Below are 24,943 nucleotides of genomic sequence, written 5' to 3'. Positions count from 1 at the left end.
AATGTGAAAAAGATACTAATTTTAACCTTTCTCAACGCGTAGATCCCTGCATTTTCCACCAGAGGTGTGGTCCCTTAGTAAATTCACGCCTACGGTCAGACTCGGCTTTCCGGCTGCCCCACACAAACCCCTCAGCAGCCGTATTGCATGTCTCTCTCCCGCCCCCGCCGGCCCTCAGCCAGAGCCCGGGAAGCCGGGGCGGTAGCCAAGGATGGCCTCTGGGGGAGGGGGGAGGACGGTGGGGAGCCTCCAGCTCCGCCGGGGTGGGACCTGAGGGGACCCTCCCCTCGGGCCTACCCGCACCTTTCCCCAGCCGGGACGGCGGCCACCCCTGCACCGGCCCCGGGCCACGGCTCCCCGCCCTGCCCCCGCGGCCGTCGTGTCACTCAGACCCGTCCCGGCCCACATCCTCCGAGCAGGGCGGAGACCGCCCCGCGCCTGCACGCCCAGTCCGCCAGCGCCGCCGCCCCTCCGCGCCGGCGGGAAGCAGGGGCTCGCTCTCTTCCAGCCCCGTCCCGCTCGGCCGGGCGAAGCCCTGTTCCCCGTCCCTTCGAGAGCGGCTCGCCGCCATCAGGCTCAACCGGGCGCCGGCGCCGAGGAGGTTGCGAAGGCCGGGCGGCTGTGAGGGGGGACAGGACGGGACGGGACGGGCCCGGCGCGGCCCAGGCCTCCCCGGCTGTGCAGGGGGGCAGCGGGGGTGGCGGGCAGCACTTAGGGGCGGAAGCTGGCGCGGCGGGAGGGAGTCGTCGGCCTGCGGCACAGGCGGGGCTGATGGTCTCCTCACGGGGAGCTGCCGCCGGCGGGCCCTGCTCTGCCCGCCGAGCCGGGCGCGGCGGCGGCGGTGGTGAGGGTCCCAGTCCCCGCCGCCCTCACCCGGCGGACGGGCTCTGCCCCAGGGGCTGGTTCGGGAGGGGAAGTCAGTACAGTGGGACACCCTCACCACCCCCCACCCCCCCCGGAGCTGCGGTTAAGTAACTTAGAAATATTTCCCTTTTGAAACTCCGTGGCCCAAGGCGAGCAGCCTGGGCCCGAGGGGGGCTGCCGGAGCCGTCATGGCAGTGGTGCCGGCGGCTGGGGTGTCGTGGGCTCGCCTGAGCCGCTCCTCCCTCCGCAGGCCTGCCGGGACGATGACTTTCCAGTGGACAGCAGTTGCCGTCTTTCTGTACGGTGAAATAGGAGTAATTCTCGTGCTGTGCCTGCCGTTTATTTCTCCGCTGAGGTAGGACTTCAGTGTGATGGGCAACCCCAGCTCGGTCTTTCCACTGTTTTGGGTTTTATTTTACAGTTTTGTTTTTATAAACACGGAACTTTGCTGCACCTTAACCTAGTTGTGGACTAAGCTGAAGGAATGCTGTTTGGGCCTCGAGCATCAGGAGTTTCAAGAATCATAAGCCTCTTTTAAGGAGCTTTATGTTTGTTTTCTACACACTGCTGATTCATCTGAGCAGCAGTCAAGGTTCCCAGGATGAGCCCTGTTACTTTGCTTCAGCAAACGGGACCTCTTCTCTCAGGGGTTTTTGGAGTAGCCAGCATACAGGGGGCATCTGGCTTCCAATGCTATGAGCTCAGTAAGAAATGAGAGGACAGTGCGGCTTTTTCAGGAGTTGTTTGTCAAGTTTGTGAGGAGCAGCTTTACGACATTTTGTACACTAGGCATTGTGGGTGCTGAACAGATAAGAGACATCTGATATGCAAAGCTAGCCGCATACAGCATGTGTAAGGGCTGTAAGAAATTTGTGCTCACTAGTTTTAAAAAAATGTGGACTTCAGCTTGATGCAAAAGGTTCAGGACTACTGAAATAAAGGCCTCTGTAAACTCATATATATATTAACAATACTTCTGGAACACAACACAAATGTTAAGAAAAATATTTCATTTTTGTAAAGTAAATGCCCTTAGTAAGGGAAGGAAACAAAATGTGTTAATTACTCTTATTGTATGCAAAGGCCTGGCTTACAGCACTACCTTAAGATTGTTTCCTGTAAGTAGCTCTTCAAATTTGGTAATGTTATTCTTATTTCTTTATAGGAAATAAAGAAAGCTAGCTTCTTTACCAGAGGCGAGAGGAACAGAGTTACGATTTCTTTCCAGAATATCAGTAATTCTTAAAAAAAAAAAAACACACCCCAAAAAACCCAAGTAGGATGAAACCTTAAAGCTTTTGAAAAAAAATTGTCGCTGTCTCAGTGTTGTGTAAAAACTGTTACATGTTTGCTTTCTGCATCTTTAGATATAATTAGAATGAAGAATGCTACTTTTACTGTAATATCTTAAGGAACAAAACTTAAAATGCTGCTGTGTGGAGAGTCTGAATTTAACTACTTAAACCTGTGGCAGAGTCTTGAAAATGGTTGGATCCTCCACAGCCGATATCAATGATTAGTCATGTTTCCTCAACTTCAGAAGTTGAAACTGTTCTAAAATCTAATTTAACCTCTAATTTTTACAAGCTGGCTTGTGAGGAGTTCAGCATTTCAACATAGATTATTGAGTTCTCATATTTTCTGTTGTTTCCTAATCAAAAGTGCAGCTGTATGTAAGAGGGGAGAAGTATTATGGGAGTCGTAATCATCAGATTATTAATGGCTTATGTGAGGAAACTAGCTGCAAGAATTTCTGCAGGCTGATGACAGATGCAGAGTACATTGGGGGTATTGAAATAGGTTTCACTTATGATATAAACAGGGCTGGAATCCAGTCTTTGTGGCTGAAAAGCAAATTCATAACCTGCAATGTTACCAAAATTTATTCAAACATTAAAAACAGCGCTTTTAATTATGTACAAAGGATAGATTTTTGTGCTTGGTTTATAGCATTCAGCTATTCATTTAAACAGTGGTTTCTGAAAGAGTGAAATAGCTTTATCCTTTATGTGACATGTGCAGTTACCTTCTTAACAAAACTGTCGCAGGAATCTTGTGGGGTTAAAGATTAGATTTAGCTGCTGTGACAGTACCAGAGGGCAGCAGTTCTGCCTTACGCATCTTAGTGGCCTGGGAGCTGGTTCTGTCAGAGCAGTAAAGCATGCGCCAAATGTGAAATTGCTGTTCTTTAAAGTTTTGATTTACTCGCTTTTCAGTCTTCAAACAGGTTGTTTGCCTCTCTTGTGCCTGCACATTTTTTGGATAATGAACTCCTTTTCGAATTTGCTAACAAGCTTTTAAGTTCCTGGGGAATAAGTAAATTGACAATATAAAAATGCAGTATGCAAAAAGACAGAACTGTACTGCCAAGTGTGGTACATCCATAGTGGTGGCCAGTATTCTAATTTGGAAGGATTATATTTATGTGACTTCTGTCACCAAAAGGAAATGGAGCATTAATAAATGTGAATGTCAATGCTTGTTGAGGAAAAATAAGCATGAACATATAACATAGGAAGACTTTGCAGTAAAGAGATCTTATTTTTAGCCTGAATATAACTTGGCAGTATAGTTGGTCTGAGGTCATACCTCAGGGAATCACTTCTTAAGTGGAGATCAGTATGAAACTTGGAGAATTGCGTGTTTAAAGAGTTAGCAAGTTGGCTTTGTTTGAGTTGTAGCTTCGTTTAATTAAAGTAAGCTTTTTGATTGATACAGACTATGGCTGTCTGCTATAAAGAATTCAGATTATACTAAAAGATTTAAATGAGGTTTTTGCACATACAATGCTAAAACATTTTAATTCTTTCTGGTGCAGAACCAGAAGGAATCATTGGAGATGATGCTACAGTCTAATTTAAATTAAGTTCATAGTAGGTTGGAAACTGCTTTGTTAAAGGACAAATTTTAACAGTCTCTGGAAAATGTAAATACTCTTAACAAAAGTTGGAAATTTTACCTGGTATAATCAGATGGTAACTAGCATGCCTGTGTTGCATCCCTAATGGCATAACTTAGGTATTACTTCATTTGTGCAGTAGCACTGATTCAAACCTGCAGCAAAGGACACGTAGCTGCTCTGTTGTTGTCTCTTGTGCGTTTCAATTCATTTGAGCACATCAGATGTTCTTCGTTTGTGCTGCAAGTGTGAATTCTTGCAGAGCCCTCCATGCAGTAATATTGAATAGGCAATTCATTGTTTAAACAGAAAAACAAAAGGTCTTCACCACCACTGGGCCTCTAAAGTTGCTTTCGTAGCCAACAATTTTATGCTCTTGAAAGAGGTTTTAACCCTTGACAAAATATAAGCATGAGACTTGTCCTTTTGTTGTCATTTGCAAGTTAGAATGTAATAACAATCCTTGTACTTTATAATTATGCAAACTCATCAGTGTAAAAGATAAGCCTTCTGAAGAAGGATGGTAGACATGATCTTAATTGGTGGAGGGTTTTTATTTTATTTGGCAACAAGGGGTATAAATGGATAGAAAATAAAATGATGGAACGGGTTTTACAGTCTTTACCCCATCCCTGAGGTTATTGTAGTCAGGACCAAACACAAAGCAATGCTAGCCAAAGTAAAAGCTAAAATAAAACACACCTGGAGAGTACCCGCTATCATGCGAGAAGTTTTCAGGTTGAACCAACTGTCTTTGCCTGTATTGACAACAAACAAAAAAGAGACAAGCAAGTTGGATTGTTGGAAAAGTTATGTATACCTAAATTATATTGCAGTTAAAGCAGCTGTTTAGAGACCTTACATAAGTCTCAAATCAATAACAAGGCTCTCTTCTGTGCGGTTATTATGCTCTTCTTTCAGTGTTTAATTATTTTTGAATAACACAATGCTGTTTTACAGATGGCAGAAGATTTTTATGATTTCTCTATGGAGCAAAATGGCAGTTTTTTGGAACAAGATGTTCCTTACAATAATAGTTTTACTGATCGTCTTGTTTCTTGGTAAGTGTTAAATAATTTCTTAACAAATGGGAAAAAAAAACCTGGTATATGGAGTTCATGGCAGTAGATTAACTGAAAGGTTTCAAGCCTAATGTAAGTCAGCTAATTTGTTTAAAAGTTCTACAATAGAATGGAAGAGGAGAGGGCTTGTACTACATCCATGTTGGGAATCCAAATACAAAAGTAATATAGTAGTGAAAGAGGAGGAAAAATGGAGCTTGGTCTAGGCTGCTGCTTGGTTTCACTTTCTCACACAAGTAAATGAGCTTGAAATGTTTGATACCAGAAGTCGGCTGAGCTGTGCAATATGCAGTAGATGGCACTCTTTCTCTTGGTTGCTGTTGAAATAGAAGACCAGAAGAATATATCAAAGCACTAGGCTATTTGAGTACTTTTGCTCAGCACAGATACAAAAGACCTGTTGGTTACATTTGTTATGAGTAGATCCTAAGGTCTATCAAGTAGGAGTAAAGGTTTAGTGAAACTGGAGCTTGAATGATGACCATATACCTGACTGATTTCATTTAATGTCTGTCGTGACTGCTTTGTGTGGTAAGCATCTCCCTTATTTCAGTGATGGAAATAGTTCTCCTGTGTTTCAGTGATAGAAGTAGTTCTCCTCAATGGATAGAAGTGTTTCCAGCACCTTACAATGAAAATGCTATTTAATTCCAAGCTACTTTAAATACAAGGAAAAAATGTGTGGTTTTATAGTCTGCTGAGAGGAACGTACAGATGCACTGCATATATAACAAAGTCAGACTAGACTGCAATGCTATATTCCTAATATTAAAAAAAGTACTGGAAATGCAAATTTTTTTTATTTTAGATGATCTTTAGTATTACCCTTAGAAGTAGATCCTTCAGTAGATGGCATAAGACTAAGAACTGATGGATTTCATTTACTCTCTTGAACTCCTATCAAAAACTTTGACCAAAGTTTGCTTTTGAGTTGGTGATGGTCATTGATTTTGCAGAAAGATAGATTTGGGCTAAAGTAAAGCAGTGATGAGATGCTTGCCCCATAGCATAAGATGATAGGTTACTGCAGGACTAGAATCTTCCTATAGCACAGGGATATGGACTTTTGTTTGGTCTTAGTCTTTGTTGCATTGTTTGAAGTTTCACTTCAAATCTTTTTTCCCCCCCGTCTAAATAACTTATGAATATAAAAGAGACAGTCATAAGTGATGTTATTTGCACATGCTTTTCTTTGGAGTTGATTTTGTCTGCTTAGATAAATGCAGCAGCAATTTAATAACGTGGCCAAAATATTCTGCAAAAACTGATGATGTGTCATGAAATGTGTATTTTTGTTGACGTGCAGGAGGAGATTTTAGGTGCTGTATTGGTCTTAAGTATGTATGATGACCTTAAGTTTACAGATTGTAATATGAACTCTTAACTGGGTTAGGTTTTGTTTTTATGTGGATATAAGTCCTAATTAATTATTTTGTCCTTTGAAAAGTGTTGGCAGTGTATTGGCCCTTCTGCAGAACTATCAGGAGTATATGACGGATGAAAGGAAGCTGAAAGATGGATGAAAGGCAGATGAAAGAAAGCTGAGGTGTAGCTTACCCCCTCTGTTCTGTTTGTTCAACGCTGTGTTGCTACAGTCTTCCTGTTTTGATGGATGTTATAGAAATAATTTTTTCCCTCTGTGATTCAACCATAAAGTGGACACTTCTGTCATTACTAAACTACATGCTTATCTAACAATTTCCATATGAGGCAGATACTTCAGAAAACATCTCTTCTTTTTCCCTTCTCTTACTGTTTGTGCACTGGCTGGATTTTAATTCAGTTGTTAGTAGTGACATTTTGAACAGTCTGTAGGGTCTCTGGTAACATTTGTAGAGTGTGTTGCTTTGCCCTGATCCCTGGTGGCTGGGTGCAAGTGTTGGAAATGACTGTTCAAGCATGTTTTGGGCAATGGTGTGGCGTATCTCTGGAAATATGTTACATTGCTTCAGTGATTTATCAAGACCTATCTTTAAAATGTATGGATAACATAAGTGATGTCACTATTTGTCCGATGCCTGTTGGCTCAGCAGAAAGTGCAGATACATATTTCTAGTAGTATGTCTGGTTTATCATACATGCATACCCACAGGTGTGAATAAGAACAAACTGTTTTTGTTTGCAGATGCTGTTAGAGAAGTCAGGAAGTACTCGGCCGTTCATGTGAATGAAAAGGCTGCAAATGTCAATACCAACGTCTTTGATCATATTCAGATGAAACTCTTCCGATCTCAAAGAAACCTATATCTCTCAGGTTTTTCCTTATTTCTTTGGCTGTAAGTATAACATTTTTCTAATTTCTACATAGCACGTTTCTTACAGGAACTATCACACAAAGTAACGCAACTATAAAAAAGATCGGAAGGCCGATTTCAAGAGATTAAAGAATTAAGCGTGAGCAGATTGCCTACGAGGCAAGTAAGATCAGGGAAAATAATATCTTACAAATGTTTGAAGATTGGAAGGATATGTGAGCAACACATGGAAGGAAACATTTTGAATGCTTGAGAAAACATGTATTTTGCAGAAGTTTCTTCAGGGAATACTCATTTCCTTCCTTAAACTTACGTCCTATGTTTTGTTTGGTTTGAACATGGAAAACTGGAATAAAAAATCCTCTAAAGTACTGTTAAAATAATCTTAATATGTTGCAAGCTGGTATTATTGCATCCTGCTGTGTTAAGAAGCAAAGCTTGAGTTTGGCTTAAACCACTTCATCTAAAGCTCAAAGTTAGGAACTGTAGGCTAATGTTCCGGCTTCTGAGGAAAGTTTCAGATACTACTTTGTGGCAACTGGCCTACTATGATATTATGACCTTAAGTGCAGTATCCCTTTCAGGATGTTTAAATACAGCTAATAAAACAGGGTAATGGAAAGGACAGTTCTGTACTGCCCAGCAGCAGCAGCCAAGACTACCTGTGAATCTTCACAGTAGCCACAACAACCTGCAGATCTTCTCACTTGGGCAAGAAGCACATGAACTAATTGGACACAGATAATGTGAATGAATGGAAACAGACATGTGGGTCAGACCATTTCCTATTTGTACATGTTTATGGTGACACTGGACAAAGAATGCTGGCCCTCTTCTGAATTCCTTCAGTGAGCTGCTTGACATTGCCTACATATGCAAGAGGAACACAGAACAAGGAAATGCCTGGAATCACAGAGACTTCTGACAAACTTCTTCCCCTTGGAGTGATGTCTGGCTATTTTAGCTGATCATTGAGGAACATTGTACATAAAGAAGTACAAAACTTGAGCAGGAAAACTTTGGAAAAAACAAAGGTTGCTGTAGCCTTGCACAATAGTGATAGGAATGCATCATGTTCTTTGTCTTCCTTCAGAAAGGTTAAGTAAATATGCACAAATATGTTTGTGATCTCTGCTCCAAGAGAGGAATAGCTGGATTGTGTCCTACACAGGAGTTGGAAGGTGATCCCCCAGGATCCTACTCCCACTTGGCTTTCAAGGAAAAAAACTTGTCAGGTGGCCCTAATAGATTTTATTGTGGAAAAAAGATCTGCTCTTGAAGAGGTTTGCTTAAGGCCTTTTTTGGGCTACTGGCCTTTCACCAAGATTTAGAAGAAATAAATACCCCTACAGTAGTGGCTAGATCAAAGGACTTTTTGTAGTAGAGCCCTTTTGCTTACCCATTAAACAGGCATAATGCCTGTCAGAAAAGGGGGAAAAAGTGTTCCTTGGGTTGCCTTATCCTACACTGCTACTACCATCACCCAACCAAGTTAAGACCACATGTAGGTGTGAATGAGTACTTGGATGCCCCTAGTTCATTCTTTGGGTCAGTTTTAGTTCATTTTAGCACATCAGCCAATAGAAGAATTCCAGAAGAGTGGTAGATGGAGATTCCCAAAATGGAGGAGGCTGGAAGCTTGTCACTTCTGGCAACACAACAAAAGCTCTTCTCCATCTGTGGGTCAGCAATTGCAGAACACTGGGTACAGGTGAGGAAAATGACCTTCTATCAGTGGAGGTATTGGGGCCAGCTGAGCCTTTATCCACCAACTGCACAGAAAAGAGGAGGGTCATAGTTACCAGAGACTGTCCTCTGGGTAGGACAGAAGCACCCATCTGCTAGTCTGACTTGATGTCTTGGGAGATGTGGAGAGCCTGCCAAGGCTTGTCTGGCCCTCTCTTACCCCATGCTGAACCAGAGAGGGATGAGAAGGGCTGAAAACAAAAGGAAAGCTAAAGAAAACAGTGGGGCAGGGGACCAAATGACAAAGGATGTGGAAAAGAATGAGACATTGAGTGTCTTATTACCAACCTTACATTACATTGTTTCTTACTGGTAAGGTCTGCTGTTTGGCCTCCCAATTCTCTGAGCCTTTTAGGAGAGTTGGTGGGGAATGTAACATTACCCACAGTAGCGGAAGATGCAGCTAAGGAGTACTTAAGGAGATCGGGCATACAGAAGTCCATGGCGTCCTAGGATGGGATGCATCCTTGCGTGCAGAGGGAGTTGGCCAATGTCATTGCAAGGCCATACTCTGTCATCTTTGAAAGATCGTGGTCATCAGGGGAGGATCCTGGTCACTGCAAAAAGGCAAACATTGCACCTGTCTTCAAGAAGGACAAAAAGCAGGATGTAAGGAACTAGAGACTGATCAGCCTCACCTCCCTGGAAAGGTTATGGAGCAAATCTTACTCAAAGCTATTTCCAGGGACATGAAGGATACAATGACTTGGAACAGCCAGCACGGATTTACTGAGGGGAGATCATGCCTGATCATCCCTGTTGCCTTCTGCAATGAGATGACTGGCTGTGTGGATAAAGGGCAGAGTAGTGGATGTTGTGTGCCTGTAGCAAGGCCTTTGACATAGTCTCTTGTGGTATCCTGATAGCCAAACTGTGGACAGATATGGGCTGGAGAAGTGGAGAAAAAAGTGGGTGGAAAATTCCCTGGGCCTTTGGGCTCAAAGGATGATGATAATGCAAATTCCAGCTGGTGCCCCTCACGGGTTGGTACTGGGCTCAATACTGTTTAATGTCCTTATTAACAACATGGATGATGGGATTGAATGTGCTCTCAGCAAGTTTGCAGACAGTACCAAATCAGAGTGGTTGATATCTTGGAGGGCAGGGCTGCTATTCAGAGGGAGCTGGACAGGTTGGAGAAATGTGCTGCCAGAAATCTCATGAAGTTCAAGAAAGGCAAATGCAAAGTCTGACATCTTATAGGATAACCACGTATAGCATCCGGGCTGGAAACTGACTGGCTGGCTGGGTAGAAAGCAGCTTTGAAGAAAAGGACCAGGGGGTCCTGGTAGACAGCCAATCATGTATTAAGCTGTAATAGCAAGGGTGTAGTCAGCAGGTCAAGAGAAGTGGTTATTCCCCTCTGTTTGGCACATGTGGTACTGCAGCTGCCGGACTGTGTCCAGTTTTGACTCCCCAAAATACTGGAGTACTGCAGCAGGGTACGGAGAAGGTTGGGGGCTGAAACATGTGACTTATGAGGAGAGGATGAGGGAGCTTGGCTTCAGCCAGAAAAAGAGACATTGAAGGGGAGATTCTATTGCTTTCTACAGCTATCTAGTGGTAGGATGCAGAGAAGATGGAGCCAACTCTTCTCGGTGGATCCACACAGGAATGACAAGAGGCAACAGGCCAGGAACCTGGGAAATTCTGACTTGTGGTAAAAAGTACTTTTTCCGCTATCAAGAGCAATCAAACACTGGAACAAGCACCCTGAGAGACAGTGGAATCTCCATCATTGGAGATGGTGGGAACTGAACTGGACAAGCTTCTGAGCAATCTGCTCAACCTGTCCCTGCTTTGGGCAGGAGCTTGGACAGGATGACGTCTGGAAGCCCCTTTCAACCTGCATTATTCTGTGATTCTGTTTTAGTAATGATGTTTTACTGTCTTCTGACTGCTGCATCTATAAATTAATAAGCAATAGTAAAACATGCTAACCCTTGGAAAAGTAATGACATGGGGACCTTAACTTTTTTATTGAAACCAAAAAAAAAAGCAAGAAAATGAGCTTTCAATGAAAAAGCAGGGGGGAGGGCTTACCTTGAAAGCCAAAAGGTCTGTTAATATGCTTTCACTTATGAAAAAGCCAATTAGTTGGATTTTCAAATTTCTTTTGACGAGCAGCTGCATAGTTATATTACAGGAATTAATTTAATTCAGTGTTGCTTTGGCCTTTCCTTGATTCAGCAACATACTGCTTTGAAAGACTCCAAGATGAATAACAAAAGTAGTGATGCAAAGAGGCAATCACTAGATCAAATCAAGGGAGGTATTGGCAAAGCTTAGATTTGAGGTGCCATATGAGTGCTGACGTTCATGCATATTCTGATTTACACAGTATTGACAGAGTACTTTGAAGATTAATATGCTCACATTGCTAATTTTATTCTTGTAAGGCCTTTTATAAAGTTTCAGGGTTTGGGGTTTTTTTTGCATTGTACTCATTATCATAGTGTGTTGCTTAGGTTTTGTATTCAGAGATCCATCCTATTTAAAACTCTAGGTCATGTAAGAGTATTTCAGCCTTTAAGCAAGCAGGTCTCTGACCCCTTAATAGCTGTGGGTTTTTGGGAGGAGGAGGTTTCCGCATCAGGTAAAAATCAGATTTTTGATGGATGAAAATCTTTTCAGTCTCTTATTTTACTATTATTTTGTCATCGATGAGCCTGGATGTTTCCCTTCAGGTGCTTAAACAGTCCTCTTGTGGTTTTGTTTTCACATCTAATGCAGAGAGAGAAGGGGTTGTTTTGGGTTTTTTGGGGTTTTTTTTTTTGTTTGTTTGTTTGTTTAATTTGTGCTGTGAATTACTGTGCTGTTCACTGTGTTTCTTCACCAGTGTATTGAGACGTACTGTTACCCTTCTTACTCAGTTGGCAAAAGGGATGGCATCTCATGCAGCTCTGGAAACGCAAGTAAACGATGCTACTGAAGCAGCCAAAAAATACATGGCCGAGAATGAAAGGTTGCAGGAGGTATCTTTGAACTTTTTTAGTTATTTCCTTATACAGCAAGTAGTTAGTACAAAATACTCTGGGGCTGGTTTGCTACGGAATAATGTTCGTTCATTTTTTTTCTTCTGGTGGAAAAAGGAAGAACAATGTTCTTACAATATGTAATTCAGAATACTGAATACAAATTTCAGTAGCATTTTATTAACAAAGCAGACTAAAGTAATCCAAATAAATGAAGTTCTGTCTTTCCCGTACAAATTTCATTAAAGTAGTAATATATTCTTAACATATCTCTCTGAATTTAATCATAGCAGAGTAAAGGAAGACACTAATTTTATTCTTTTTATCCTAAACAGTTGGCTGTTTAGGTCAGGGCTATAGCAGTCCAGTATGGAAAAGGCTACAATATAGCTGTTCTCGTGCTGGCTGTTTCTTCTAAATAGGATTTGCTCCAGTCCTGAAATGTCTCTTCTAACTTGTAAAATTGGTCTTTTGTATTTATTGTATTTTGTATTCTTGCATCTATTTTTATGGTGGGTCAGCCAGTTTCCTAATACCTTCCTTTCTCAGTAAGGTACTGCTGTAGTATTAATGAGGATATTGCCAAAAATTTCTTACTTAAAAGAACCACCAATGGACCAAAAATATGTTATTTTTATGAGAAGAATAGAGAAAATTAAGCTATCATTTGTCTGTTGTGGTTCAATATACAGTTGCATGCGGGAAGGGAAGTCAGCAAAGGTAATAAAGACAAATGTATGAAATCTTTTCTCATAACTGGTTAGTTTGAATTCTGTTGGAAGAGATTGAACCATAAGCTAGAGTGCAGATATGCAGGGTATGAAGACTTTTACAGCATGCTTCAGTCTGGCACATTATCAAAACAAAATTCACTGCAGATGTGTACAGGTTTCCTTCCAGTGTGTCTGGAGCAGTGTCTATGGTTACCAGCACTGTAATTTTTTTGCAGTAAATCTTCAGACAAAGAGAACAGACTCTGGTCAAAAAGTACTAGAAGGGATGCAAAGAAATCCAGTTGTTTTGAGAGGTGTTGTAAAACAAGGATTACTAGAGTGTGTGTTAGGTATTTCCCAAGTATGAAATGATTCCAAAATTTTAGGATTTGGTATTTTGTCAAAATGATCCAGACTCCCTCCTTCAGCCATGGAATTTGTCTCTTTACTGCATACTGGTACATTTTTTTTTTTTTTTTTCCCCCTCTCTGTCCTGTTGGGATTTGGCCAAAAGTCCTCTTTTTGTTCTGCTTTCACATTCTCTTAGCAACACATTCTCTTAGCTGCTTGTAAGTGATAGCCAGAAACTGGAAACTGTGTTTCTGTCTGCTTCTATTTGTGTGTTTGGTTGCATGGTTTGCAAAAACAGTGGTAGCCACAGGTACAGCCAGCACGCTGTGGCTGGATCTCCATTGCACTGGAGATGCAAAGTGTTCAGAATTGGTTTATTTTAACTTTATAGTGATACTGTGACTTAGGTTCCTCTGTGGCTTGGCCCTTGCATTTGTGTTCATTTACAAGTGTGCTTCATTCCACCATCAGAGGCAGGCAAGAGCAATTGCATATAGGGCACTAGCTGTAAGTATAAATACTGTAAGTCTACTCTAGTGTGCTAGGTCTGCACTGTCTCCTGTTCAGAGGTTCCATGGAGCATAGGACTTAAGATAAAATTTTACAGAAATAACTATTTGTGTATTAATAGAAGGGGGTGAACACAAAGTAAAGGAGGCAATCTGTGGCCAATTTTATGACAAATTGACTATGGTTTTGTTACCAGCAGTCAAATGCAATCTCTGCTCTTTGGTTAAATAGCTTCTGGAAAACTTTCTTCAGCTCTTTTCTTTGGATTGTTTACCAGTCTTTATAAACTGTTCTTTTCCTTCTTCCTAAAGTAATCTTTCTCCTCTGCTCCCACCTGTGCCCTGTAAGCTCTGATATCATGAGTTCACCTAACAGCTGTTCATCTCAGTTGTTCTACTTTTCTTTTTCCCATTAAGCATTTACCACTACTTTTGCCATTTTCGTAACAGAGATGGTGCTTGGTTGGATAATAGATGCTAGATGAGCAAAGGATCTAATTATGGCATCTAATCCTTAATGTATGATACTTTAAGTCATCAATAGCAATTGCCTTAATGATAAGAGTGTGCGTAAGTATAGTAGTGCCCACATTTTCACAGTACAGGGAGTATACTGTTCTTGTGTCCAGTACTTAAAGGGCTCTTCCTGAATCCTTTCCTAGTTTTTTCTTGAATTTCAGTGGAAATCTAATCTGCGTATTGAGGTGTTCTGAAGATTGAAGAAGTAGCTGCAAACCTACAAGGAGAGATTTGTGATGTATTACATGATTTAAATCAGAATAAATTACTAGAACAAGTTGCACATAAACATGGCAGTGTTCTGGCACTTGCAGTCCCAGTGCATGTCTTCTGGAAAAGCCATTTATAACCTAAACAGAAGTTGTGGGCTTAATGCAGAGATACAAAGTACTCTTACACAGGAGATAATGCCATACTATTACAAGTATGCCATTATTATCAACTTAAAACAGTGACCATTTTTCTCTCTTCCCCGCCCCCGAATGACTGAGTATCTGCCTGTGTCATGTTGACACTTGATAAAACTTGTCACTTTGCAAGATCAAGGCTGACATTCTCTGGTTGTTTGGCATTAATGTCAGACTAATGAAAACAAAATTAATTGTAGCAACTGTGGTTTTTAATAGGCCTTGAGTGAAAAAGGAAGCAGTAAAAACAAAGAGTTGGTGGAAGCAACTGATGAAAAGTTGAAGAAGGAAGTTGAACATTTGAAAGCAGAGCTACAGAAGACCTCAAATGGTAAGTATTGGTTAGGACTTCTTTGCAATTAAGAAAAAGATGATTTCAACACTGGATGTCAAAAATTTATTCTAGGTGTAGCAGTTAACTTCATCAGTTTATGGAACACTTGGCTTGGGGTTTCTTTACATTTGACTAGGAACTGGAAAAACATGCCATTGCCATGCCCATATTTTATTAAATGTTTTCATTATGAAAATGTGCATGGTGTAATTTGAACACCTTAGTTAAATTGTAATTAGTAGCAAATTGAACTGATCTATTTAAGTGATGTTTACTTGTCTTCATCAATGACATGCCCAGGATATGGAATCAATTGCAGGTTGCTTATAGGCATCAGATTGATCTTTCATGTCATACATATCAGCCACTCTCCCTGTATAAAATGGGGAAGTATGTGGTTGAGGTTTTTTCTATAAAGTAAGGTTTCAGTGAGACAGCAGAAAAGTCCTTGACTAGTATTCTGAATCTCCTGCAGCAGAGGTGTTAGCTTTTTTTTAATTTTTTTTTTTTGTCTGCAAGGAAACATGCCTTGCAGTTTGTAACATAATACTTCTGTTAGCAGCTTCCGTATTAAAGGTTTAGGTTGTCAAAACTGCTTTCTTGGCAACCCACGTTGAGATAGAAGCAGATTTTACCTGTTTGGTTCTGTCTTATTGGGATCTGTCAAGGTATGTGATGCTTCTGAACACCTGCTCATCTGAAATTAGTGTTTTTAAGATAACACTGCTTGTGACCTTGTAAGCATTAATCAGATGTTCAGACTGTAACAAAATACAGATTCTTGTGGTACCAGATAGCATGTTGTCATCAAAACATAGCCCTGCTTTCACATTGCATGGCACTGCTGCAAAGCTGTAAAAATAACAACAAATACTTCATTAATCATTTTTCATTGTCCACTAGGAGGACAGACAAGAACTGTAAAACAACTGCTTTCAACTGGGCTTGAAGCAACAAGGATCTTTAAATAGAGGGTCTCATTAGTTCACATTCTCAGGCAGGTTTGATTGTGGGTTTTCCCTCTCCTGCTGTTTTCTTAAAGAAAGGAGGAAAACTGCCTTTGAAGTGACAGGATCAATGAAAATCTTAAATGCATATGTTTTATTTAAACTAACTGGTGGTATGTAACACTAATATAATGTAAGCTTTTCAGTGAGGAATGCTAGAGAAAGCTGAGGAATAAATAGATTTACCACATGCTGCTTCAGCTGCATACTCCCTGTGGGCTGTTGTCCATCCAAAAGATGTATAAATTAAGGCATGCTTGAGTCTTTTGTTTAGGGGAAAAGTGGGGGAGAGGGTCTTTTTAAGGAATGAATAGGAAAATATTTACAACCCTTCCCCTGATGCCATCCCCCTCACTGCCAAAACAGAAAGCCCCATGGTTACATTAATTACCATCGTCAGCTAGATGGTGTTAAGGTATGTCTATCTTATTTTTTTGTAGGTTTTCTTATACATATTTTAAGCGAACTGATAGCCAGAAAGCTTAAACTACTTGTTAATAGCCACATCTGTAGGCACAGCTTTCTATGGAGTGTTAGAGATTTAATGTGAATCAAATTTAGTGTTTTCTTTTGAAACTTCTGCAACTGAGCAAGTGAGCGTTGAGTTCCATGCTCACTAAGTGTGAGCAATGCATTACATGGTATCAAAGCTGAGATTGAAAAGCTTGTTTTACCTCTTTTTAACAATTTGTTTCATGCCACTGAGCTCACATGACTAAAGTAACCTTTCCTTTGTGTCCACCAAGTCCAATCCATGAAATTTTGGGGCTATTTTGGGGGGGGGGAAGGGAGTGAAGAGTGTGGGAGGTGTCACCTAGTAATGAAACAAGGCAAAACTAGTATAAAAAGGAAAAGTTTACTGGTTTGGTTTTTTGGGGTTTTCTTTTTGTTTGTTTTTCAGCTATAGTATCAGTAGGAGTCATAAATTTGGATTTTGTTCTTGTTTGGTTGGGGTTTTGGGTTTTTTTGCTGCTTGGATGAAAAAACAAGTATAATCTTCACAGAGCAGTTTCAAATATCCATTGTTCTGATCTGGTACATTTGTTAAGCTACTTTTGCATGGTGATAGGGTGATATATTACTTTATAGTAGGCCACGTTGGAAGGTGGGTTGCCTCAATAGAGTGGCACCCAGGAGGAGTCCTAAATGTAACTCTGCTTCACGTTTAAATAACGCAGTTTAGTATCAGATTAGTGCTGTGACTTGAGGGGAGAGCCGAATTTTTTGTAAGGTTTTGATCCAATATTTACAACTTCTGGCAGGGAAAATACTGTATGTCTCCTCTTTCTGAAATTCTCACTGAAATTGTAGTGTATACAGTGATTATTGCAGACTTTCAGGAGACTCATCTCTAGTTCTTCAGCTTTCTACCTTTTACAGGGAACGCAGTCTGCCTTATGTTTTTTTTTGTCCACTTAACTGTAAGTGAAATCCTAAGTTAAGAAGACATTTTGCCACCTACTGTGCTCTGCGCAGGTGGGGAGGAAGAATGAAAATACAAGACAAAAACTGAGTAGTGAAATTACTAAAATCTGAGGAAGGATTGGAAATGAGTGACAAAGATTTCAGCCGAATTTGTTTTCTTTTCCGACTTGACTTTCCTATCCCCCTTCATGCCCTTTTTTTGCTTTATTGTGGAAGTGAAGGAAAGGGGGCTAGTTCTTCACTACTTTATTGCAGACCCACATACTGGGGGTTTTATAGGCACCCAGCAGTGGGGCTAGCACTTTCAGAGCCTAAATCCATTTTTAGCATACCTGGACATGTAATAACATGACTGTTTAGAAACCTTCCAAGATGGTATTTTATTGATACGCTTGTATATTATGAAAAATGTCTCACTGATACCTAGAAATAAATATGCGTACTCCTAGGAGCACCCAGCGCAGATGTGAGAATGTTTCTCCTGCTACACGTTAGACATATTTATAACAAAATGTTGATTCAGATAACTAAAGGTTCTCAGTATGGCTGCTGGTCTTAGACCTATAGGAATTTTCTGGGGAAAGAAGAGATGCTATGATATTATTTCATTTTGATAGTTTTGAAAATTATCCAAGAAGCTACAACAAAACAAACTATCTGCAACTGGACATGAGGTCAGAGTCTGAGAGAAGTTTCATAAAGCAGCGGTCCTTGGATTGCGGGCAGGAACAGGACTTTTGGTGCATAAACTTTCTTTTCTCGCTCACAGATCCTACACTGTGGAAATGTCCATTTGTTATTATGGGACCCTTTGGGCAGGAGGGAGATTTCTGCAATGCTGTACTATTTCACCTTCTGTCTCAGGTCATTTTTTTGGTGACACTGTCCTAATGTATGGTAAAGGCTACAGCTTCATTTACACAACAGAAATTTATACAGAACAACTAGTATCGATCAAGTCTTGCAGCAGAACACACTAGTGGCAGACTCCTGTCCAGCTCATTGATCCCTCACTCTTCTAATAATATTTCATGGCAAATGACATGCACCTAAAGCTTCTACCTGCATCTGATGTGGCATAACGGGCATTGTGGTCCCCAGCACCTGTGTGCAGTTATTGAGCTGTGACCTTATTGCATCTTTGAGCTGAGTCTGTAGTGCCATATTGAGACAAAATACAAAGACTGTTTCTGTGTCTCTGCCATTAGGATTTCTCTGTGAAATGTGTGCTGACTCACCAGTCATTTAGGTGCTTTTGAACGTTAGTTCAACTTTTTCTGAAAATACTCTCAATTTATATATTGTTGTCATAGGCACACAGTGAGGCAGGAGGAAATTCTGATGAAAATTCCATGCATCCTTTAATGAGGTTTGTTTTGTGTACAGAATGTGTCACAAGAGTGCTTTTTGTTTCATGGTTCCATAGCGTTGTAGGAGACAGGAAGAGAGCAACATTCATGTGGAGGGCTGGTTTTGAAATAGCTTTTAATTGTTGACTATCCTAAAAAGTATGCATGTACAGATGTACAACTCTCACTTAAATGCTAAGATTATTAGGTGTTAGAAAGATAACAATACAGACATTGGGAATACATTTCATAGAACTGTTGCTGCCAGGAAGAGTTCAGCTCGGCCTTTGTGTTGCCAGGCAGGCTAGTGCCATGTATAAAAACTATATTTATGTTCAACTCCACTGAAGCACTCCAGTTTTTAAAAATAAACAAAAAAATTCCCCCAAAACCCCAAACTATCAGCTTTCTTTTGTAAGCTGGGAATAGGAGATACAAGTTAAAAGAATTGGCTACGGTCTCATATTATTTAGCCAATGGCAGGGGGAGGTTTAGAAACAAAGTCCATCTTACTTAACCTTATTTTTTAACTGTGAGATCATAACCTTGGTGGGAGCCATTGCACAATGTCACATGCAACAAGAGTTAATATTTGTTGATTCAAAGGGAAGGCGCTGCATACAGCAAACGTGGTTTTGTTATAGAAGGCTATTTATGCCATCTGAAGATGCTGTAACATCCTTTTTGTAACAAAATTTCATTGGAGGTTGTTGAAAGGTACTTGGAGCAAGTTTGTCTGTAATTTTTTGACCCTGCCTTCTCTTTTTAAACTTTGTCTGACTATTACATCTTAAGAAGAGAATTCAGAATTAGTATGGAATTACTTGACTGGAGTTGTGTTCCCAGCTTTACAGCATATTTGTTGGCAAATCTCTGGTCCTGTCAGTGCCTAAATTCTTAAATGTGAATAGCTCTTTCTCAACTTGAAGACTCTTAAAAGAGAGGGATCTTTCTTAAACTAGTCCAAATCGTTGGGGTTTTAGGCTTGTATTGTGAGCAATGCTAATTTAAGTTCCAGATCGTTTCCTTAGTAGCAAGCACTGTAAGTCAAGTGATTTAGTCAGACCAGGACTAGGAGTTGTGCAGGGAAATGCCCAAAGAATCATTGGTTGCTTTTGTTGCTGTTTGGTTTTGTTTTACTGTTCAGTTCTCCATCCTTGTTGAAACAAGAAGATAATAGAAATGCTACAGCTACTGGGCTGTGGTAACCTCTTCAGAGGAATTTTATTCCTCATCCTGCTTCGACTTTAGAGGAAGTAAACTATCTATCCTGGAACAGGATACAGAGAATGTGGCAAGGGAAGGACAAGTTCTCTACTTCTCCCAAACTGTACATGTTACATTAGTTTATGGAACTCCAGTCACACATTAAGTGTAAAGGGATAAAGTTTTCCATAAATACCTTCCGTTGATATACTGCCCTAAGAATATATTGTTGATTTTTTTTTTTTTTTTCTTTGAAGGGAAGGGGAAGGAATTAAAAAGGATAGCCCACCCCTCACAGTACTGAGGCTGGATTCCAGTTTTGGAACTTACTGACTATTCCTCTCATTAGTTACATTAACGTAGAAGCAGCATTCTCACCTCCTGCCTGCTCATGCATTTACTTGGTAGGAACAGTCAGCTGTTGGGTTCTGCTTGCTGCCAGTCCAGCTGTTCTGCCTCCCTTGAGGCAAAGAAACAGGCCAGGTGGAAGCCAGAAATAATAACTGACTGTATTGTGCACACAAAGGATCTTCTGTTTTCTGCTGGATCAGTGTTCATATGATGTGATCCATATGACAAACAATATACCTGTACGATCAACTTGGCTGCACTGCAGTGTTCGAGCAATGGCAAAATAGTTGAGCAGTGATGTATGGACGGTCTCTGTTGCTTGACAAGAAGACATCCAGAGAAGTTGGTGCACTGGGGAATTCACGTTGTCAAAGATGTGACGCTCCTTTTTATTGTGTGGCCCCAACAGGAATGAGTCTGGGTTTGGTTGTTGTGGGGTTTTTTTTTGTCCATAGCCAACACAGGTGGAAAGAACAATCTGTTCTTTGCTTTTTCTTCTTCTAGGGCTAGGTGAGGTATTCCTGTTATACATCTGTTTTGGTCAAAACATTGAAACAATGCAGCGGCTTGTTTGCTTTCTTGGTTTGCAGATACTTTTAGATATTTTGTTCATGTTTTAAAGATACAGTAGTTTCTAGTTGCAACTAAAGTACTGTGCTGCTGCTTGTAAACAGCTAAATAGTATTAGATCAGTAACATTGAGTTACGACTTTTTCAGAAATGAGATATTGTTAATTTTTACTATAACTATGTACAAGAATGTTTAAACAAAGGCAAAATTCAGCTCTCTAATTAGCAGATTCTTAGAGGCAAAATGGCATATGCATATGTTTTTTGTCTACAACTTAAAATTCAGAAGTTTATCAGATTGTCACAAGTTTATTTTAGAGTGATTTCCAAATTTTACCGTTGAATATTTTAAATAGTAGCAAGATCAGAGAGAGAGTAAATGCAATGGGGTTTGACTTGTCAGATATGTGAAAATCATGGTTATTCCAAATACCAAAACCTTTAGAAAATGTTTTTTGTATTGATGCTGTCAAGAATGCATTAAAGGATGAAAGATATCTGTGTAAGAGTATGGAAATGAAAGAAAGGATGTAAAGAGATGGGATGAATTTTTTACCATGTTGGAATCAATAGACATAAGTGTAATTAACTTCAGTAGACCAGAATTTCAGGCTAGGTAAAAGTCCTATTACTGGAAAACCACTTGTAGACTTTTAAAATGAGAATGATTTTTGAATCTATACATTCAAATTAATTAATTAAAAATAGCAGAAATGCTGGGGGAGGGAGTCTTCTTTTTTGCATGTAGGAGAGTGGTCAAATCTCTTGTGTCCTGATGTTTAAGGAACTGGCACCCAAAGAGAAACATGGTTCAGACCCGAGTGCTTATAGCTAGGCACTTAACAAAAAGACACATCTAGCTCCTCATCTTTTGAGAACAGGGTCTTAGAGGTGCTGCAATTCTTGAGTGTCTTGGAGGTCTCTGGGAAAGAACAGTCTGTCGCAGGGAGCTCACAGTTGAAGGATAGATCCACATTTTTGGAACAAGGAAAATTGCAAATGTTTCTTTTTTTTATTTGTACCATCGAGATTTGTTTTTTAAATATGGCTATGTGAGGCAGCCTTATAGGTCACTAACAACGTTTCTCTGTTTTAGCATGAATAAATCAAGTTTTAGGGTATGCCTGTGCTGCTACAGCAGAGAAATATAAAGATACGTGAGATACCTATAGCAGAGGAATATAAAAATGTCTAAATGACCTTAGTTAAATGCTTACATAACAGCTTAGGAGTAATGGCTTTATGAAACTTTATGCTGATTTACCCTGCATTGTAAATTAGAGCCTATGGAGTCCTGGGCTGTTTTGTACTGCGGCATAGACATGCTCTCAGTTTATTGCTGTTGAGATTTTGAGGACTAATAATTACTTTTTCTCATCTTAAAAACCTGTTCACAGTTGTCTCTCCTACCACCACCATATGCCTTCTCATCCATAAAGTGATGCTTCTAATGAATTAACTCATGCATGGTAAAATATATAGCAAGGTGAAAAGGAGGGGTCTATGCTCCTATAATAATGTATTATCTCTCTTTTTCCACCCCCACATTTTATAGACGGCCTCAGTTGCTTTGCTAAAATCTTGTCCAGTGTTCGAGTTCCCTCTTTGTCTTAAGAGGGCTGACAGTTTTGGGGTTGTAGAGTTTTGTTTTTCTAGAACTGGCTTCTGCAATGTGACAGAACACTGTAGTCATCACTAACTTGTCATCTCTGTCCTGCACATCTCTTCCTGTGTCCGTCTGTGATGCTCTTTTTTAAATTTAAGCTTTTTTAGAGGAAGGACTGTCTAGTGCAGTGGAGCCTTAATACATAACTAGGGTTCTGAGGAACTGCAGGAATACAAGTAATAATTAAAATACTAATTCTGATATTTTACAGCTCTCTACAAGGCAAATAATGAAGTGACTGCAGTTAAGAAGCAGTCTGAAGGCCTTAAAAGAGAATATGACCATCTGATGAAAGAATATGAGCAGCTTCAGGTAGGTGGTTCTGGATTGCTATATGACCATGATGTTCTGAAATTGTACCAGCAAAATTCTGCTTGTTGGGTATTTATTATGCAACAGAATTTACCAAAATCTTTAGTATAGCATAAAGTTACAATGGGCAGCATTCCTTAAACTTCATCAAAATAGTAGAATTTTGTTTTTCAAGGACTGGACGGCAAAGCTATTAGCATTTTCTTTTTTTGCACTTCAGGTGACAAAGCTCAGATCATCGTTAGACTGTACTTTGCTGTCACTTGGGAAATAAGATTCAGATAGTTTTGCATGTGACGATCAAACTGAAATCTTGTAACAAAATGATAGGAGTAGTGTATGTGTGGTATATACATCATTTATAAGAGTAATTTTATTTTGTTTGCTCTTTAAACATGCTTTTGCAATACTAGATTATAAATGTTGCAATACTGTTGATATGTAAGAACAACAACAAAAAAAAAAAACCAGCCTGGGCTAAAAACAGGCTACTATAAAAATTCAAACTGAAGTACAAAATAAAAAAAAAGAAACACAGCAAGCAAAAGCTGAATTAACAGTTTGATTGGGTTTGCATATGCACGTGGCTGTAACACCCATAATATATACAGTAATTATTTCTTGTAGAACTGGGAGCCCTGCCTGTTTTTTAAGTTGTCTGACAGGTGTTTGTATGTTCCATGCCTAACATCTAAGAATTCAACCAAAATTCAATAAAAATGAAAGCCTGTTTACAAGGAATGGTCTTGGGAGAAAATAAATGATTGATGTTAAAATTATGGTGACCTGCTTTTCAAGAAGAGCTGTTGTTTGGTCCTGTATTAATAAAATAAAATTTTTTAAAAGGCAAATTTGAGCTGGTTATCTTTTTCCTGTACTCTGTGAAGGCGCTTACTGATTCCCAGCCTCACCCTATACTCTGATAGAGATTGCTCAACTGATATCTGTGTTCAAATTAAGACCACCATGCATGTCCTGTCTTTGTTGTGCTTCCCTGTGTAATGAGCCGTAGTAGTCCTGCTGCATTTCTAACAGTCTTGTGGTCTAGAACACACATCCTTACAGTTTTCTGTGTTTACCTCTGAATGGAAAGAACAGAAGGTACTGAGGACACAGTAGATGCAGCTCCTAAGGATAAATCAGTTGATAGCAGAAAATGTTCTCTGAGTTTGCTGCACAGTTCAGCTGTAACGTGAACGGGGAGCAGGAGTAGGCTGCATGGCTGTTACTGTACTAGGATCAGAAGCACATGTATTATGGGGGGTAGTGTTGATGGGACTACAACTTTGAAGGGTGCATAGTGAACAAATCAGGTATGACTGCAAGGGGGCAAAATGTGGCATCTGGAGTTCAACTGTTTCTGATCTTGCCAAACATAAATTATTTTTAATCTGTCTCTTTTCAGGACAGTTTAAATGAAGCAGAAGACAAGAAAGACCTGTAGGTGCATTGAAGATGGATGGCATCAGTACAGTTGCTTCAATGTGAAAAGCCTTGTACTTGTGTTTAGGCTCCTGATGCATATCTGAAACAAAACTTGATTTTTCTGAAAAGCACACTGCAGGTCACCATTCAGATTCCTCTAATATATCTTGGTTGCCAAAATACTCGTGTTTGCAAATAAAATGTTAAGTGGCTTACCCAATTTACCACAGAGTTTGTCGCTGCTCTTGTGAGGAGAAACTCAAAAATCTTTCAGTTCCATCTGGAGCAACTTGACTGTTCTCCAAGCTTTTGCCTTCCAGAATGGTAACAGATCATGTACCATTTGCTTGTAGCATTTGAGCAAGGTTGTATATCACGCTGTATCATAAAAACACAATTACCTAAACCTCCTTTGCAACACCTGTTTGGAGTCTTCAAAAATTCAGTTACCAGTGGGCTGAAGAAGGCTGAAAGCTTTTCATCAGCCATTCCACCGCGGTGGAAAATTGAATGACAATCAATCTAAGGAAAATAAAGAAAGAAGGAAAACTGCATTTCTAAATCCATCTCACTAGCTTGTGACTTTCACTTAGCCACGTGGATGAGTGTATTTTAACAAATAATATTTTGCATGCCTCTGGTTTATTTTTCTTTAATATATAGGGTTATTTCAGTTTTCATAACCAAAGTTTGGGTAGGTATTAACATTCTGTATTTTTACACTGTTTACATCTCTCTACTCTGTATGTGCCACCTAACTTCTTTTGCCTTGCTTAGTAAAAATTCTTTTTAAATGTAGATAGTTGGGTTTGTTTTGTTTTGTTTTCATGGATACGATACCTCGAATAAACGTGCACTGTTTTGCATAAGCCTTTTTTGGCATTCAGAAAGTTGTTTTGAGTTTCTTTTTTGTTAGTTGGTTCCAGTTTATATTTGAAAGTTGGATATGTTTGTTATATTAAAGGGATTGTTTAAGTT

The 24,943-nt window shown here is 39.9% G+C and overlaps 1 protein-coding gene across 1 annotated transcript; it reads left to right on the top strand.

Moving 5' to 3' along the window:
• Positions 1 to 445: 445 nt before the first annotated feature.
• Positions 446 to 24,943, top strand: BCAP29 (B cell receptor associated protein 29). Its single transcript, XM_050915297.1, has 8 exons — positions 446 to 601; positions 1,115 to 1,219; positions 4,724 to 4,824; positions 6,971 to 7,121; positions 11,686 to 11,821; positions 14,540 to 14,651; positions 22,440 to 22,540; positions 23,946 to 24,943. Exons 2-8 carry the CDS (start codon positions 1,128 to 1,130, stop codon positions 23,982 to 23,984), a joined length of 732 nt encoding a protein of 243 aa, XP_050771254.1. The 5' UTR covers positions 446 to 601; positions 1,115 to 1,127; the 3' UTR covers positions 23,985 to 24,943.

The sequence above is a fragment of the Gymnogyps californianus genome, chromosome 1 (genome assembly GCF_018139145.2).
Source record: "Gymnogyps californianus isolate 813 chromosome 1, ASM1813914v2, whole genome shotgun sequence".
Taxonomy (NCBI): Eukaryota; Metazoa; Chordata; class Aves; order Accipitriformes; family Cathartidae; genus Gymnogyps; species Gymnogyps californianus.
This window is presented reverse-complemented; position numbering and strand designations above follow the sequence as displayed.